This window comes from Callorhinchus milii, unplaced genomic scaffold (assembly GCF_018977255.1).
Source record: "Callorhinchus milii isolate IMCB2004 unplaced genomic scaffold, IMCB_Cmil_1.0 Scaffold3, whole genome shotgun sequence".
NCBI classification, from domain to species: domain Eukaryota; kingdom Metazoa; phylum Chordata; class Chondrichthyes; order Chimaeriformes; family Callorhinchidae; genus Callorhinchus; species Callorhinchus milii.
The window spans coordinates 39,819,244-39,837,151 of NW_024704744.1; the positions used below are offsets into that span (position 1 = coordinate 39,819,244).

The 17,908-nt window shown below is 39.5% G+C and overlaps 1 protein-coding gene across 1 annotated transcript in view; it reads right to left on the reverse strand.

The window, feature by feature from the left end:
* The window catches only part of LOC103182218 (glutamate receptor, ionotropic, kainate 2), a 220,217-nt gene that overhangs the window by 110,915 nt on the left and 91,394 nt on the right, over positions 1–17,908 (reverse strand). Inside the window, exons 2-4 of the mRNA XM_007899133.2 lie at positions 9,603–9,770; positions 8,987–9,244; positions 212–393 (exon numbers count right to left, since the gene is read on the reverse strand). Of these exons, the coding sequence (XP_007897324.1) occupies positions 212–393; positions 8,987–9,244; positions 9,603–9,770 (608 nt within the window). The remainder of the gene's footprint in view (positions 1–211; positions 394–8,986; positions 9,245–9,602; positions 9,771–17,908) is intronic.

The window sequence follows — 17,908 nt, forward strand, 5'->3', positions numbered from 1 at the left end:
CCTCTTTTGGGGTACACCTTGAAACATACCCCTTTGAATGCACTTTCAGTCATCTCTTCCCTTCTCACTCTCCCCCCCGCAACCCCCGCTCTCACTGACAGCTCCGGTGTCCAGCCGGAATTGTCAAGTGCTTTGGGATGTCCTCCTGACATGAAATATGAAAGGTGCTATATAAGTGTGAATGGTATTGCAGTGCATTGTAAACAGTCACCTGCTTCAAGATTCCAGCTGCCATCTCATGACCGCAGTCGAATATCACATGGAATTCCTTGTTTCTTTTCATTTCCTTCAGCAGAGGCTTGGAATCCTTTGTGTCTGATGGAAGCTGCCGAATTTTTAAGCGGATGCTGTATCGGGATGGAGCTTTAATGAGCTCTTGTAGCCGAATGAGACCTTACAAAGATGAGAAAGAAAAACAACACAAATACAAGGTGAAGCTGACCTGTGGAGCCATTGCAACCTGTCACTAAGTCAGAAAATAATTGGCATTATTCATTTCTACATCGCACAAGCACAGAGCGATGTTATGTGTCTTTGTACCAGATGCCTCTTTTATTAAATAGCTGATATCCAACAAATCACTGCATGTCCATGCATGCCAAAGCAGCAATGAACCTTCAGTTGTACCAATGCACAAATTCATATCCTGCGTGATTCAAAGAGTAATTGTTGAGCAGCATCATCTCTCACTGTCTCTTGTCTGCACGTAAATCAATTGAAACACCTTTTCCCTTTTAATGCTCTGCAGATGAATTAAAGTACATAAGAATTGTTTCGTAATCTAGGAAAAGTGCACCTAATAAATTTACTATTGGAAGAGTTGGTCCTCACTAGAGCTGTGTGGCACGTTTTCTTAAATTTTTAATTTTAGGTGAATGTTTATGCTCTTTGAGGTGATGGATTTAAATGCTGGAGAATAAAATGCTTTTCCACTTTTGGCATCTAAATTCAGCATCAAGCACTTTTAGGTGAGGTACAGTATGACGCTTATGGGAAAATAGAAAGCTAGGAAAAGAATGCGGCTATTCAGCCAATTGAGCCGGTACACAGGTTTATTAGATCTTTACTGATCTTTTAATGTAATGTATGCTGCATTGTTGGCATTTCTGTGCTGTGAGCTCATTCTCACAGATCCTCACTCAGATCCTGGTTGAAGGTGCTGACAGAGAGATGTGGCTTTCATCTCTTGGATCTGCGATGGAAACCGAAGTCCAAGAGATGAATGGACAAAGAGTTCATCTCACTGCACTATTCAATCCTGCTGCAAACCTATGTTTGATCTGTGAACCATGAAGTATGAGATACTGATCCTCAAACAAAGTGGAGGAAATCATCAATGCTGCTCCCTCAGTAACGTAAAAAAAACTTAAAACTATATTAAGATAAACATCTGCGTTAAATATTACAGTCACGTAAAAATATAGTCATCAGATATATAGTACTATTAGTCTATACATGGCATCCCATAGCATAGTGGCTAGCACACTGGTCTCGCAAGTGACAGAATCCGGGTTCGATTCCCAGATGATGCAAAGCCTTAGGAAAGTTTCCTTACTCCACACCCCATTGTTAGTAAATAGGAACCCAGTTGTTAGTCAATAATCCTTCCCAAAAATAATTTGGTCACTCAATCCAGCCAATTGCGGGACACTGCTGTGCGCAATTGGCTGCGGTGTTTCGCCTACAAAATATACAGTCAATTCACTTCACAATATATTCTGTGAAGCACTTTGAGACGTCTCAACAATTTGATGAAGGCTATATTAAATGCAAGGATTACCATTATCATTAATCCAATATAGATGTAGTAGTAAACTTAACCTTGCATTTATTAAAGGAAACAAGCTACCTTTGAAGCAATTTCTCAACACCAGCACCCTTGCCTGAGTTGCTCTGTCAGTTTCCAGAGTGCACTATGTTCTGTTTTGCAACCTTTGCTCACACCTCCAGAGGAAGGAAGAACAAACAAGTGGAAGTGGAACTTCGCTTTCTGGGTATGGGGAGCACTCAGGTTCCAGCACAGAACAGCCGTCCGGTGAGAGGGTGTGACATGATCACACATCATGTGCACTGATATATCCTCGTCATTGCATGCTCTCACTGCACAAAATCAATGGAATATCATCGGGGGAGCGCCAGCCGATTATCTGCATCTCCCCCTTCACAGCGGAGTTCCTGCCTGTCTCTGTGTGATGCCACACACATCACATTACAATGACGTGCGTGTTTGCCCTCAACTGAACCCACCACAGAGCAGACAATTGGGTGCAGCCCTGACAATCCAAGACAAAACAGCAAGTTAAACCTTCCATTACCTTGCTCCTGTGAAAAATGAGAGGTGATTACCTGAGGGAATTTCATTGAGATGGAACAAAATAGACATTTTACTGACAATGCCTTCGATAGCCTCCGTTCAATCAACCCGTAGCCTATTCATATTCTTCAAGCACTATTACAACACTGGCTCCAGGTCCCAGAGAAGGCAGAAACTATCCATTTGCAGTGCAGTTTCTTTACACACAATAGTTTTAAAGTTTGTGATAAAGTTTGGTGGCCTAATAATTCTAATGACTGGAAGATGTATGTACAATAATTAGGGGAAATTATTAACAATAATCCTTATATTTGATCTAGCAATGTTCACGTCGGGGGTACGTGTCAAAGTTACTTCATACGGTTTGTCAGCCTGGATCTTTTGATGGCACTCTCACCTCTGAGTCAGAGGATAGTGGGTTTCAGCCCCATGTCAGGATTCTATAATAATAATAATAATAATAACCCTTGCATTTGATATAGCGCTTTTCACATCGGGAGGACGTCCCAAAGCGCTTCACAGAATATACTGTAAAGTGAGTTGACTGTATATTTGTGGGCGAACGCGGCAGCCAATTGCGTACAGCAATGTCCCACAAACAGTCATAGATTGAAAATGACCAATTTAATTATTGTTTTTGGTTTTGGAGGGATTATTATTAGGCGTGTGGAGTAAGGAAACTTGCCCAAGGTTTCGCCCTGCCTGGAATTGAACTCAGGTCTCTCGCTTGCAAAGCGAGTGCTCTAACCACTGAGCTACAGGACTCCACAATTCTAATTCATAATCTAGGCTGGGGGGCTGCTGCATTGTTGAAGGTGTCCGCCCTCGAACAAGACATTAAATCAAGATCATTTCTGCCTGTTCAGGTGAACATTAAAGATCCCATGGCACTATTCAAAAAGAGAAGGGAGTTTCTCCCAGCATCCTGGTCAATAATCCCTCAAATAAAATTGGTCACTCACTCCATGACTGTTTGTGGGATGTTGCTGATGGCAAACTGGCAGTATCGCCAGTTACAAAATACACAATCACTTCAATTTACTATAAATATTGTAAAGAGCTTTGAGACATCCTCTTAACATGAAATATGCTCTATCAAATGAAAGGATTATTATTTTTAAGATTATTATTTACTGTAAAGTGCAGTGACAGTGTATTCACTTTACAGTGTACTCTGTGAGGCGCTTTGGGACGTCCTCCCGACGTGAAAAGCGCTATATCAAATGCAAGGATTATTATTATTATTATTATTATTATTATTATTATTATTATTATTATTATTATTTTGCAGGCAAATGAGGCATTGGTAGTTGTCACTAATGTAAATACATCATTGGGTACAAAAGATTTCATGGAAATGCTCAACAAATCACAAATACAGCAGGAATAGAAATTCCTTTCTTTTACTGAAGGAGGAGGAGACGGTTTGTCAACACTATTTTCATCGCTGCCAAGTCACAATCATAAAATGGCAACATGCACCTCATGTAGTTAATGGCTTCAGTGAAAACAGTGGAAATGGTAATCACAAGAGGTTTAAATATTGATGCAGGTCTAATGCAAAATTTAAACAATGAAGCAGCTTGGAGTAGAGCACAAGATTTTCCATTTTAAAGGTAGAGGGAGGAAGACTTTTCTCCACCAGTTGTTATGGCCTTTAAGGAGGAAATTAGCAATGAAATCCGACTGGTTGCTGAATAGGGTAATTGGTTTAAATGGTTGTAACAGTTAAATAGCCACCAGGAAAAAGTCATGAAACATAAGGCAAGAAGGAACACAAAAATGCTTGATAATGAGGGGCTCACAAGGTCATAATTGCATACAATAATGAAAATGGGCAGAGACAGGAGCAAAATAATAATCCTGGTACATGATACAGTGCCTTTTATGTCAGGAGGGCATTGCAAAGAACTCCACAGGTTTTATTCTAAAGTATGGTGACTGTGTATTTTGGAGGTATCTGTGTATTTTGTTAGTTTACACAGGGAAGCCAGTTTATGCACAACAATGTCCCACAAACAGCCAGAAGCAAGTGACCAATTTTATCCAAGGGATTGTCGGCCAAAACTAGGAGAAACTCCCTTCTCTTTTCAAAAAGTTCCATGGGATCTTTAACATCCACCTGAACAGACAGACAGGACCTCAGTCTCATCCGAAGAACGCAACCTCCAACAATGCAACCCACCCCCAACACTGCATCAGCCTGAAGCTGTGTTCAAAGATCAAATTGTGGGCCTTGAACTTACTACCCTCTGACTCAGAAGTGAGTGTGGTATCAGATGAGTCGGACTGACACTGAAAATGCTGTGCAAATGGCACTATACCAGAATATCCACTTTTTACAAAAATTTGAAAAGGGAAGGGAGTTTCTCCCAGTGTCCTCACCAGCAATTCCCCACAAATAAAAAATAAAAATTGGTCACTCACTCGATGGCTGTTTATGGAACATTGCTGTGTGCAACTGTTCTCCCATGTTTTGCCCACAAAATGCAGTCAATCCACTTTACAGTATATCCTGTGAAGCTTCACATGATATACTGTAAAGTGGATTGACTGTGTATTTTGTTTACCAAGCAGTGAGTTGGAACCCAGTTGTTAGTAGCAATGACACAATAAGGCACTATATCAAATGCATGGATTATTATTATTATTATAGCCAGGTAACACAAGTCTTGAGAAGTATGGTAAAAGGTCAGTGCATTGGGCACTTAAAAGATCTGCCAACATTGTATAAACTCTCATTTTCAGATATTTCTATGAGTCAAGATGAAGTTTAAAATGATTTACATACATGATGAAGCACTGAATGGGCCTTTATCAGGGGGGAACATATTGTTCAAATGGTGATGTAAAAAAGATAAAAGTGAGACAGCAGTAGTAATTGTAAAACTCCAGTAGAGCTTCGTTAGATAAAGAGAGAGAAAAGAAAAAGCTCGGGATAGTTGATGCAAATGCAGAGCAGATATAAAGCTGGAAGATGTTGAAGTCAATATTCAAGTCTGTAATCTGAAAGGTTTCTAAGCAAAGCATAAAATAATGTTCCTGAAGCATCCTGGAGCAGTGCAGCGGAACCAAGGATAGAGAGGTCAGAGTGAGAGTGAAAGGGAAAATGACGTGATAAGCCAGAACAGGATTATACTTGAGGAAAAAAACAGAGATGTTCAGCAAGTCAGTCTCCATATCCATGTAATATTAGAGAGAATGCAGTGTAGATTTATAATAATAATAATCCTTGCATTTGATATAGCGCTTTTCACGTCTTCTAGACGTTTCAAAGCGCTTCACAAAATATACTGTAACATGAATTGCCAATTCCGCACAGCAGTGTCCCACAAACAGTTGTGGATTGAAGTGATTAATTTATTATTGTTTTCTTCTTGAGGGATTATTATCAGGCATGTGGAGTAAGGAAACTTTGCCCAAGGTTTCACCTTGATTTCCAAGGACGTTACCAGGGATGAGTGAATACAGCTATTGATAAAGATTGGACAGGTAGCAACTTTTCATTTTGGAGATGAGATGCTTGAGAAAGGACATGATACAGGTATTTAAGATCATGAAAGGATTTGATACAGTGGATGTTGATACGCTGTTACTCTTGTTTGTGCATCCAAACCAAAGAGCCATACATTTAAGATAGCCAGTACTAGATCTAAGAGGGAGTTTAGGAGGATCTTCAACTTCACGTAAAGGATGGTGAGAATGTATAACTCACTGTCAGAAACTGTGCTTGAAGCACAAAGAACAATGTATTTAAGAGGAAATGTGATGCACGCATGAGGGAGAAGGGAATTGATGGGGTTTAGGTAATGGGAATAGAAAGTGTGCAGGCTTGTGTGAGTACAAACATTGGCACAGACTAGTTTGGCCAAATAGCCTATTTCTGTGTTATTTTATGTAATTCTATTATTCTACAGCGCCAGCTACCTGACAAACAATGCACATTAACAGTATCAGTTGGCAGTATGAACAATGCATCAACCAACACTCATTGAAACATTTCACTACATTAGCTGGACAGCAATCAACCCATTAACACCTTACAGTATTACAAGTGATATTAACGCATATTAAAACACCTTACAGTATCAGGTTTACACTAACCACGCATATTAAAAAACTTTATAGTATCAGTTTTAGTTTCCAGCATTAGTATTCATTTCACTGCTACCTATCTAAGTGTCTTCACTTTGTCTCTTCTAATGGCTTCTCCTCTTGCCCCCACACAGTCACATATGGCGTTCCTCAAGGCTCTATTCTCAGTCCTCTCCTTGTCACTATTTATATGCTGCTTCTTGGTAACATCATCCACAGACATGGGGTTCACTTCCACATGTACACAAATAGCACCCAACTCTGTCTCTGCCTGTACACTCGACTCCATGACTACTGCTGTTCTACCAATTTCCTAGAATAAAAGGTTAAAATAGTGTGGTGCTCAGTCGATCCAGGAAACGTCTGTGTCTATCAAGGGGAATTCATCAAAGTAATAATGTGTGGAATTATGCATTCATGCAGGTAAAACCTGTGCCCACAAACTGTTTCTCCAGCCTAGCTGACCGTTAAACATGATAATATTTGTTCAAGTTTCTGCTTTCGCAAACCAGTTAGCTGGCTGAATAATTTTTAATCCATAGAATTAATGCAAATGACAAGCTAGGTAGTAATTTGTCACTTCATTGAACATGATTCTAACAAAAATCATAGTATTTTTGTGCATCGGGGCCTTTGCCACAATTAAACCTCCTTTCAGCAAACAGTGTGACTGCAAAGTTATAGTTAAGGAGTTCTCAAATGTCACACGTGGTCTGGCTTTGGTTTGCAGTATTAATTTCGCTGCTACTTACCTCTTCTAATGGCTTTTCCTCCCGCCGCCATTTGTGCCAGCAGTAGACAAAGAAATCCACTAGCTTGCCCCACCTGAAATCAACTGCAATCCCACGGTTGATAAAGCAAGAATATCGTAATGTTTCAACCCCCTTCACAGATAACCTCTGTCAAGTGTAGCAGTTGTGTACTGCTGTGGTTTGCTTGTGAATCCTGAATTCAGGATCACAAATTGAGTCAAAATGGGAACAGCTCAATCCAAGCATTCTAAAAGAGCGTACTAAATACATAGGAGTATCACAATTAGAACTTGTAAATAATAGCAAGGACATATTTGTGGTCAGTCTGAGCAGAGTGCGAGCGTGGGTGCACATGTGAGTGTGTGTGCTTGTGTTAGCCCACACAATGACTTTCAGCAAAGCAAGCAGCATAAAGCTTTTTCTCAGGATCCCTCAACTTCCCCTCTCTCATATCAGCTATTCGCCCTTTAAAATAAACTATGTATTTAAACAAAAAATCTATTCAAGTTCTATTATTGTAGTAGGTATGGAGCTATCAAATTTAATTCATTTCATGAGAGTAATTGATAACAATGGCCATGCAGTTTGTTACACTGATTGAAGAATGAAGTCTCTTTTCACTTGTGGTTTGGTTGTGTTACAGATAGAGCATAGTTGGATGAGTATCTGTTGGGTGAATATCGCTGGGCTTTCTCCATAAGTTTCATTACCAAAGGGAAGATAAACTAGTTAATGGAAGGAGAGAGTGCAAAGGACAAGAGACAGACTGAAGGTGATCAGAGAGCAAAATTAAGGGAAAAAGCAAAATGAAGTAAGTCAGGTTTGAATAATGAGTCTCAATGTACTTCTAAGGATATCAGCTTTAAGGCTTTGGTACACTGCACCAGGACTGCATGTATTAGATGCAAGTTTAACACTTTGAAATCTGAAAGGCTTTAGCTGCACTATCAATATATACAACATGGGAATCTAGCTCTACTTTACTCTTCCAGGATATTACAAACACACTTACTCAGCGTGCTTCTGTTTTCAAAACTTCCACTGTTCATAAAAGCATTTGCCATTTTGAGCAAATTGCCTGTGGAATATTTCAGAAAAAAAGTTGAGGATCACTATGTATTTCATTGTATCATTGTAGTCAGTTTGGAATGACTACAATGGAGTCATTCCAAATTCTGGAGATGGTGCAAACTGCACCAAAATATTGCAGTCAGGTTTGTAGTATTTCTTATTGAATGAAGAAATCATTGAAAAATAAAGGAAATCCAAGAAAAACATTTTTTTTCTTGTTCAAGCTCAGTCAGCTGTGTGAACGCTTTTCAGACATGAAAACCTGTGCAAAGGTTTTTCACCTTCTGAAGTGAAAGGTAAATTGATGTTGTTATTGTTTTACGCCGACTTGAGGAAACAGCTTCAAGAATAGTTCTAGTTGGAGTGGCATTCCCATTAATCTGCTGCATGGACTTCTGAACTTCTTAGTTAAGAAATACCGTAAACTTGACCTTCACATTTAAACAGAAACAAGTATTTTGAACAAGAACCTTTATCTTCTTTTGACATTTCCAAGCACACGTTTAAAACATACAGACATCATGAATCTGATCCCTCACCTTTCTTTTTCAACAAATCATTGTACACTTTCAATCAACTGTGCAAAATGAGCATTGGGGCATCATTTGTATAAATCTGTCTGACTGGCATCACACAACAAAGCAGAGTTTCATAAACACTTCTGCAAATTGCTGAATATCAAATAAATAACTTATGCAAATGAAGCCCATCTCAGAAATATGTTTTCCTTACTTTGTACGGCTTGTCCACATACCTGTGCTGTCATCATACACCACTGTCACAGTTTTCCACTTGAAGAAATGTACCAGATCCAGAATGGCTTGGCTGAGGGACGTGAAGTCTGGATACAGGTTGACAAAGAAAGAATCCCTGTTGTCTGAGACTTGATGCTTCCACCGGGTCTGTATGTGAGGAACTCCAAGAGCATTGCAAATCGACTGCACTGCATTTGCTGATGAACTATGAGAAGGCCCAAAGATGGCTGCCACGCCCAGAGAAAGCTGATCACAGGCTGAAGAGGAGACACACAATTCTGTTAATAATGAAAGAGAAACCCAATTTGCCAGCAGGAATTATTCAACCAAACATCTTCCACTATTTTACAGTATATTCTGTGAAGCACTTTGAGACATCTCGAAGACCTGATAAGGCCCAATATCAAATGCTAGAATTATTATTATTACTGCACTACATCATCAAATGTCCTTTTATATGTTACAGGCAGCTTTTCCTTCTTATTTCTGTTAGAAAGCTAGAGAGCATTTCTGTCCTTTCATACACTCGCTGATCATAAAATGCCATTAGCTTTGACAGTGCTCTGGGAATACAGAACAAATACATTTACAGCATTTCTGGGCACAATGCCTTACCTTTTCTGGATGCTTCAAAACTATCGTAGATATTTATCCTTTGGATGTCGTATGTTAATGTTGTGTTTGGCAGCAGTGTCCTATTTCTGTTGATTGTATTTAAAGCAAATTTAAAGGCTAGTTCCTCTGCCCCAGATGGAGTTTTTTCCACTGATTCAAATATACCCCCTGAAAAAAAGAAACAAATGGCTTAGTGTAACTCATAGCAATCTTTCTCATGTTGTCTCAGTAACTTTTGGGGGAAGGGAGTGGTAGGCTTCTATTTCTATTTTCTGCTGCTATAATGTAATCCTGTTTTCTTTCTGTCAATGTATCTGCTTGGCAAGAGGTAAACCAACTAAGCTCTCCTTGGATTCCTGCCACAGTTACTCGAGAACTCACCACTTGGAAGTCATGAGGAACCAGATTAGGTTGACTGACAATCTGATTTTCTTTCTCTCCCTCAAGGAAAGCCTTTGAAAAGTACCTGCCAAGATAGCTTGGCTGAGATAAGGAGCACACCACATAGAAAATCATAAAAGGAAATCCAGGAATCAGGGTACTTGCATATTGCACAGTTAAAGCTTACTCTTAACTCTTTCAATTGGTCTGTACCTCCATTTCAAGTTCAAAATGTACCCAAGTATTTTTGGTGTTTCTTGAGGGACAAAGTATAAATTGGATGGACTTTAACCTTAACATCATTGCAAAAGGATACTCAGTAAATCAATTAGAGTCGACTTCAAACATAAGTGCGATGCAGCCCAAATTCAGTAAATTAGGAAGAATTCTCTCATCGAATACAAACCCGAAGATTGTTCCTTATTAATAAAACTACTTTCGTTGTAGTTTCTCCAAAGTTGTAATTATATTATCACTGTATTATATGAATTTATATTTGTATGCATTGCACACACACATAAAAAATTATTAGACATCTTTTCCCAGTACTGCTGTGTAGATCTGAGTGCTTTCTCTAATTGCATGCTCTGGTAGTTATTGCTGCTTAATTAAAAGATTGTAGAATGCAGCATCACTTATCAAAATAGTTTCAGCAGACAATATATGTAAATAAGATTGATTTATTATCAATTCCTTGATTTTCTGAAAGCAAAGAGCAGTTCACATAAGAGAAACGTATTCACTAAGTAATGACAAAAATGTTACACTTCCCGTCCACCGTGAGACACTCTTATCTGAAAAAGTGGATAGATACCCTTCCTTCGAATAGTTCAGCAAGAGACTAAACCGAGCCAAATATTGTTTTGCATCCTATAGTCTACTTAGATTAGATACAGGTGGAGTATGTGGTTAGAACACTCGCCTCGTAAGCGAGAGACCTGGGTTCGATTACAGGCAAGGCAACATGTTGGGCAGTTTTCCTTATCCCACATGCCTCTGTTTGCCTAGCAATAAGTAGGAACCCGGTTATTAGTCAATTGGCAGATCACTATTCCGGGGATAATTGTCTCTCCCGCCAAAAAAAAAGTAATAATTTGGTCGCTCAATCAACGAGTGTTTGCAGGACACTGCTGTGCGCAATTGGCTGCCACGCTTTGCCTACAAATATACAATCAATTCACTTTACAGTATATTCTGTGAAGCGCTTTGAGACGTCTGGAAGATATGAAAAGCACTATAACAAATGCAAGGATTATTATCTTTGCATTTGATATAGTAGCTTATACATAGTTGAGAAGTCTCAAAGTGCTTCACATGATATAATGTAAAGTGAATTGACTGTATTTGTGGGTGAAAAGCAGTGGCCACTTGTGCACAGCAATGTCCCACAAACAGCCATGGAGTGAGTGACCAATATTTTATTTTTTAATTTGGGGGATTGTTGGCTAGGATACCAGGAGAAACTCCCTTCTCTTTTTGAATAGTGCCATGGGATCTTTAAAATCCACCTGAATAGTTTATTTAAAACTTCTTTTAATAATAATTTTAAAATAAAAACAGATTTATTTTAAACTTGTTTTGAAAGGGTCACTGCTGCTTTGTGGTGCAATACCTTATCCTATATATTCATGTAACGATGATTATCTATTTTGTATTTGCTTTATTTGTAACTGCTACATGGAAACCTTCCTTTGTTTTCTAATTCAAATCTTGAAATGCCTCCACAGCCTTATCCCATCCGCTCTGGCCACTCCCTCAGCTCAGCCAACACTGGCCTGCTTCATGTCCCTGCCCCCACCTTTTGCCTGTCCTCCAGAACGCTCCTGCTGAATTCTTCCATCTCACCTCCTCCTTCTCTGCTTTCAATACCTACCTACAGATCTTCCTTTTATCTTCCCCCTTACACCCTTCATCCGCCCTGCTCGAACTTCCACTCCATCTCTGTAAAGTGCTTTGAGATGTTCCAGGCGATGTACAAGTGCAAATTATTGATCCAAATTAGACTGAGTTTAAGAATTTTCCACAAGTCTGCACATTCTTATATTTAAAGACAAGTGCTCTCACATGCTAAAATTGAGTGAAATGTTGAGCATCAGAAACTTGACAGTGTCAAGTTTGAGTCTGAACCACCTGAACAAGCAAAGATATAATAAAACTGTATTAGCATCTAACATTCCTACATGCCAATATTGGGAACTGGGAACACTGGGAATTAAGAATTGAGTTCCATTGGGCTTGAGGAAAATGTAGCACCTAATGGTGACACACCTAGAATAAGGTGCAGTTCACATTGACTGCTGAAACAGATGATGAGCCATTTGAGCTGCACCATATTGCAAAATTCTCAGATCACAGCTGTGGAGAGTGAAATTCATAGAGAAACAGGCTCCGAAGCAATGGGGGAAACCACAATGTTTCCTAACAGATTCTATTATCACATCATGTCCATATCTGTTTTGACACATCAGATTTTCCACTCCAATGTGTGCAATATGACAGTATATGACAGACAGTGCCATAGCACGCACTTTAGCACAAACCTTCACCATGCATGCTTTAATCTATCTTCTGGGGGAGGAGAGAGGTAAATGGGGTCTCCTTGGAGCTGAACTGGCTCCAAGTTAACGTGTTTACTTTCGTATGTATGCGGATGACACCCAACTCTATCTTTCTGCCTCCACCCTCAATTCCAGGAGCACTGCTGTCCTGACAGACTACCTGTCGGAAATCAAGTCCTGGATGAGGGCAAACTTCCTACAATTGAATGTGAACAAGACTGAGGTCCTGCTGATTGGATAGCCCCAGCGCCTCTGCACCTCAGGCTCTGGCAGCATCAACCTCCATGGTTGTACACTTCAATTCACCAGCCAGTCAGGAACCTAGGTGTCTTGTTCGACCCTCAACTGTTTTTTTCTTACCCACATCCAAGCCATGACCACTCTGCCTTCCCTCACCTCCATAACATCACCCGACTCCGCCACTACCTCAACCCTCAGGCCGCTGAAACTCTTGTTCATGCCTTCATCACCTCCAGGCTCGACTACTCAAACTCCCTGCTTGTCAGCCTTCCCAAATCCTCCCTCCAGGCTGCAGATAATCCAAAACTCTGCAGCCGATGTCTTCTCCTGCACCAAACTCCATGACCTCATCTCCCCCATTCTCACCCAACCCCATTGGCTCCCTATCCTTCAGAGGATCCAGCTCAAAATCTTGATCCTCACCTACAAAGCCCTCAATAGTCTCGCCCCCACCCTATCTCTGTGACGTTCTAACCCCCTACCAACCCGACCGCTCCTTCTGCTCAGCCGGCTCTGGCCTGCTCGATGTCCCCCGACCTACCCGCCCCACCATTGGCGGGAGAACCTTCAGCCACTCTTCCCCCAACCTCTGGAACTCCATCCCCCAATCACTCCGCCTCACCCCTCCTTAGTCTCCTTCAAATCCCGCCTCAAACCCCTTCTCTTCGACCATGCCATTGGTCACCCCTCCCCTCCCTTCTCCCCCCTGACCCCAGCTCGGATCTGAAATGTTGTACACTGTCCAGCGCCTTGGGACATCCTCCCAACATGAAAGGTGCTACACAAATGTAATCTTGTTGTTTAGCAATGGAATGTCAGAAAAAGGGCAACACTTTGTGGAGGTCTCGGTGGTCTGGGTCCTGAACCAGGTGGGTCTGCAATACACCAGGGCACTGTTGGCAGGACTTGGCAAACCAGTCATTGGATATGAATTCTTCCTACTCAGCATCTGTTAATCCTGCAAGGCAAAGCCCTACTCGGTAGGGTGATCCTAGCTGGACAAACAGCTATGTGGATTTAGCTGGTTATACTCCAGTACGCACTATACACTCTAGGGTCCCGGTTGCAAAAGTAGAGTGTGTCCCTCTAGGGAAAGTGTGTATATTCCATTCTAGACAAGGAAGGAGGTATTCATGGAACTCTAAGTCTGGTTTGGATACTCTTAAGCCTGATGATGGTTTTCCCCATTGCAGACACCCAGCTGACCAAAAACACTTGAAGCAAGCACCAGCACAAAGATATACACTGTAGGAGATTGTGGTATCTGCTGATAATCCACTCAGTAATCAATCCTTAAAATGGAAAGAAAATCCTCAACATAGCCTTGAGGCTTATATATTTTGTGCAACCAGTGCAAGGTACATTGATCAACTTGGAAGATAAAGGTGGATTTATATAAATAACAAATGTTTTTTCATGCCCACACAAAAGCCAAGGTCTTTGTTTTTGTCTGTTGTAAAGTTACTTTTTTCAGCCTTATTTAAACGTCATCTTTGCAAATGTAATTATTTCTCTACTGGAAATACTTGAAATAAAATAGTTGCTAGATCCAGAAATGAAAGGTCAATACAAGTGTATAATCAATGTCTTATTGAACTGGACACATTTTCTAATTGCCAATTATCTGGCCCTAGATCAAGCATTTGTTTTAGAAAGAAGAGTTTCCTCAGAGAACCTAATTCCACTTTTTTTTAGTAATACAAGTGCCAGCTTGGCTTACGTGTGAGCCTGACTCAGATGGTAGCACTCTCCTCCAGGTTCAAAGTTTGGGACTTTGAACTTACAGTCCAGGGTGACACTCCAGTGCAGTGTTGGGGAAAGCATTGTATTTTTGGAGTTGCTATCTTCTTTCAAACGAGACATAAAATCAAGATCTCAGCCCACTATGGCTGTTTGTGGGACACTGCTGTGCAAAAATTGTCTATCACATTTGCTACAAAATACAGTCACTGCACTTTACAGTAAATCCTGTGAAGCACTTTGAGACATCCTCCTGAGAAGAAAACCTATATGAAACCCAAAGTTATTATTATTAGCTGGACACTAAAGATCCTTTGAAGCTATTCAAAAAGAAAAAAGAGTTTCCCTTCTCTTCCCAACAGTCCTCCAGATAAATCTATCATTCAGGTCATAGCTGTTCGTGGGATATTGCTGTGTGCAAATTGGCTGTCACGTTCAGCCATAAATGCACAGTCACTACACTTTACAGTGGTTACATGTAAAGTGCTTTGATGCATTCTGACAGTGTAGGCATTATATGAAATGTAATAGTAAAGATTATTATGACATCGTTCAGTGTCATCTAATCCAGCAGTTTGCAATCAATACAAAATCTTGTACTGTCAGTCACTTTAACTCTTTAACAGACCAATTAATTATGCCCATGGGCCTCTACAAATTGAGTTACACACGTATTAACATATGGTTAACAATATTAACAATATGGTGCTTGACTTTTCTTCTGTAAATATACTGCAATACATTTGGGGCACTGTTAGAGATAGTGAAATTAGACAGAAAATTAAAATAATCTTCAATTAAGCCTCCAAGATTTAAATCTCAACACTTGCCTACATTATTTGACTGTTTAAGATGGCTATTGGATAGATCAGTAGACATAATCTTTTCTTGTGTGAATCAAAATCATTAATTATTCTATATCAATAAGAATATTTCTTCCATCAACAACAACTTGCATTTATATTGCACTTTTCAGGTAAGATAGTGTCACGGCACACTGCAGATGCCAAGCAAGGGAGAAGAGGGAGGTTTTAAAAATAGAGAGAGAAAGGATGAGATGGGAGGGATAAAGGCTGTTGATTACCCTCCGTGTAAATACTTGCTGGTTTCTATGCTAAAAATAATTGTCAACCTGGCTCAGTTGGTAGCTCTGTTGCCTCTGAACAGAAGATTGTGGGGTCAAGCCCTACATTCGGACTTTGAACTCAGAAGTCTAAGATGACACTCTGATGCAGTGTTGCAGGTGTGCTGTATTGTTGGAGGTACCATACTTCATTTAAAACTTGAACAGAGGTCCCACCTGTCTGTTCAGAAGGACATTGAAGATCCCATAGCACTATTCAAAAAGAGAAACAAGTTTATCCCATTATCCCATTCACTTCATGGCTGATTGTAGGACATTGCTGTGCGCAAATTAGCTGTCATATTCCATTAAAAAATACACAGTCACTGGACTTTACAACTTATCCTGCGAAATTCTTTGAAATGTCCTCCCGACATGAAAGATGCTATACCAAACGCAAGCATTTTTTTTATAAGGATTTTTATAAAAATGCCCTTCACAATTCTAAGTCTCTGACCTCTTGACTTTCTACCTTATATGAAAGCAGCATTCCGGGTTTACTTTTTCTATCCCATTCAACATCTCACATCCTCTTTAAAACAAAATCTTAAGATGTCTTATGAAAGCCTCTGCGACACCTATCGTCAAGGCCCAAGAACTTTAGTTTCTCTGGTCACAATTGCTTCCTTAAAATTAAAGTAAAAGTGATTGGAGTTCTTGATTTTAACACATTAATCAGAACAATTTTTATTGGCTTTTGTGTCTCTTGTCAACCTTTGTATTTTATTTGAAAATACAGTTTGTTGCATAACATCAATAAATGCTGGAATCCCAGCAAAACAAATACATAATTTGCATCAACAAACACCTCAGCCAAACTATGATATTCCTACGCTATCACTCAGACCCTTAGACAAACATTAATTCCCTCAGATTGTGCAATTAGCTTATTAATAATATAGGTGATAAACTGTTGTACCACTTTACGTCAAAATGATGTTTACAACTTTCTGATTTATCAAATATATTCTGAAATTATCAATCACGTAATAGTTTGCTTCATTTAGAAATGTATTCTTTTAATGCATTTTTTTGTGGGCTTCTGTTCTTCAAAGCATCTAGACAAAAAAGCATGCTCACTATATGCTAAATTTTGCCACAGCTCGCAAAAAGGAAAAGATTAGAGCAATTTCAGCTAAGAGCAAGTCTCATGCAGTAATAGTCGACGTATCTAAGAATTACCGCTGTGTGGTAATCAAACTGAGGCTTAGATGCCTTTGATTTTAACTACCAGTGTATTTTAAAATCGTGCAACTATTTGAATAATGTATAAAGAATAATGAATAATGTAACTTAAGTTATTTTTCCTTCAATTTCATTTTTTTTTAATTGAGGTGGCTCACAGTAACAAAAATAGAAAGAGTGAGACCAATTAAAAGGTTAGGTGACACCAAGCTTGAGCCCACTTGAAGACCTATCTTTTCAACTGCAATTTCTATTACCTTTCCCCTTCCCCCCACTCACTGTTCTTGCTTGTCCATCATGTTTAATTCAATCTCATTATATTTTAAAACATTTAATCTGAACGTCAATTATTTAACTTTTATCTATAGGTAGAAAGAAGGTCTTGCATTTTTCTCCTGCCTTATACGTCTCAAAGAGCTTTACAGTTATTATTGTCAAGTGTAGTGCTTGCTCTTTCATTGGCAATGCAACAGACATTTTGCAAACAACTATGAAGTGAATGACCAATTTTATGTGGAGGATTGTTGACCAGGACACAAGGAGAAATTCCCTTTGCATTTTGTACCCACATCCAGAAGTGAGTAGCACTATCAACTGAGCCAAGCTTACACCTAACATCAATGTCACTTTATAAAGAGAAAAGGGAGTATCTCCCGGTCCTGGCCGGCAATCCCTCAAAATAAAAAATAGTCATTCCCTTCATGGCTGTTTGTGAGACACTGCTGTGCACAAATTGGCTGCCACATGCACCCACAAAACAGATACAGTCACACACTCTACAATATATCCCAAGAAGTGCTTTGAAACATCTTGATGATGTGATGAGGTCCTTTATCAAATGCAAGAATTATTATTTATTAGTTTATTATTAAAGATAATGAATAAATAAAATAGATTTTTTTCAGAAGACAAAAAAGGTAATTTGGACAATTGAATCCAATTATGCTTATGTTGTGCTGTAGTAAGAATGCAAAGGTGCAAATAAATAAATATGTGCAGCTCCAAACTCCAAAATTTCTTAAATTATGAAATTATGACATTGTGGTGACATTTCTTGTTCTCCACCACCACATAACTAA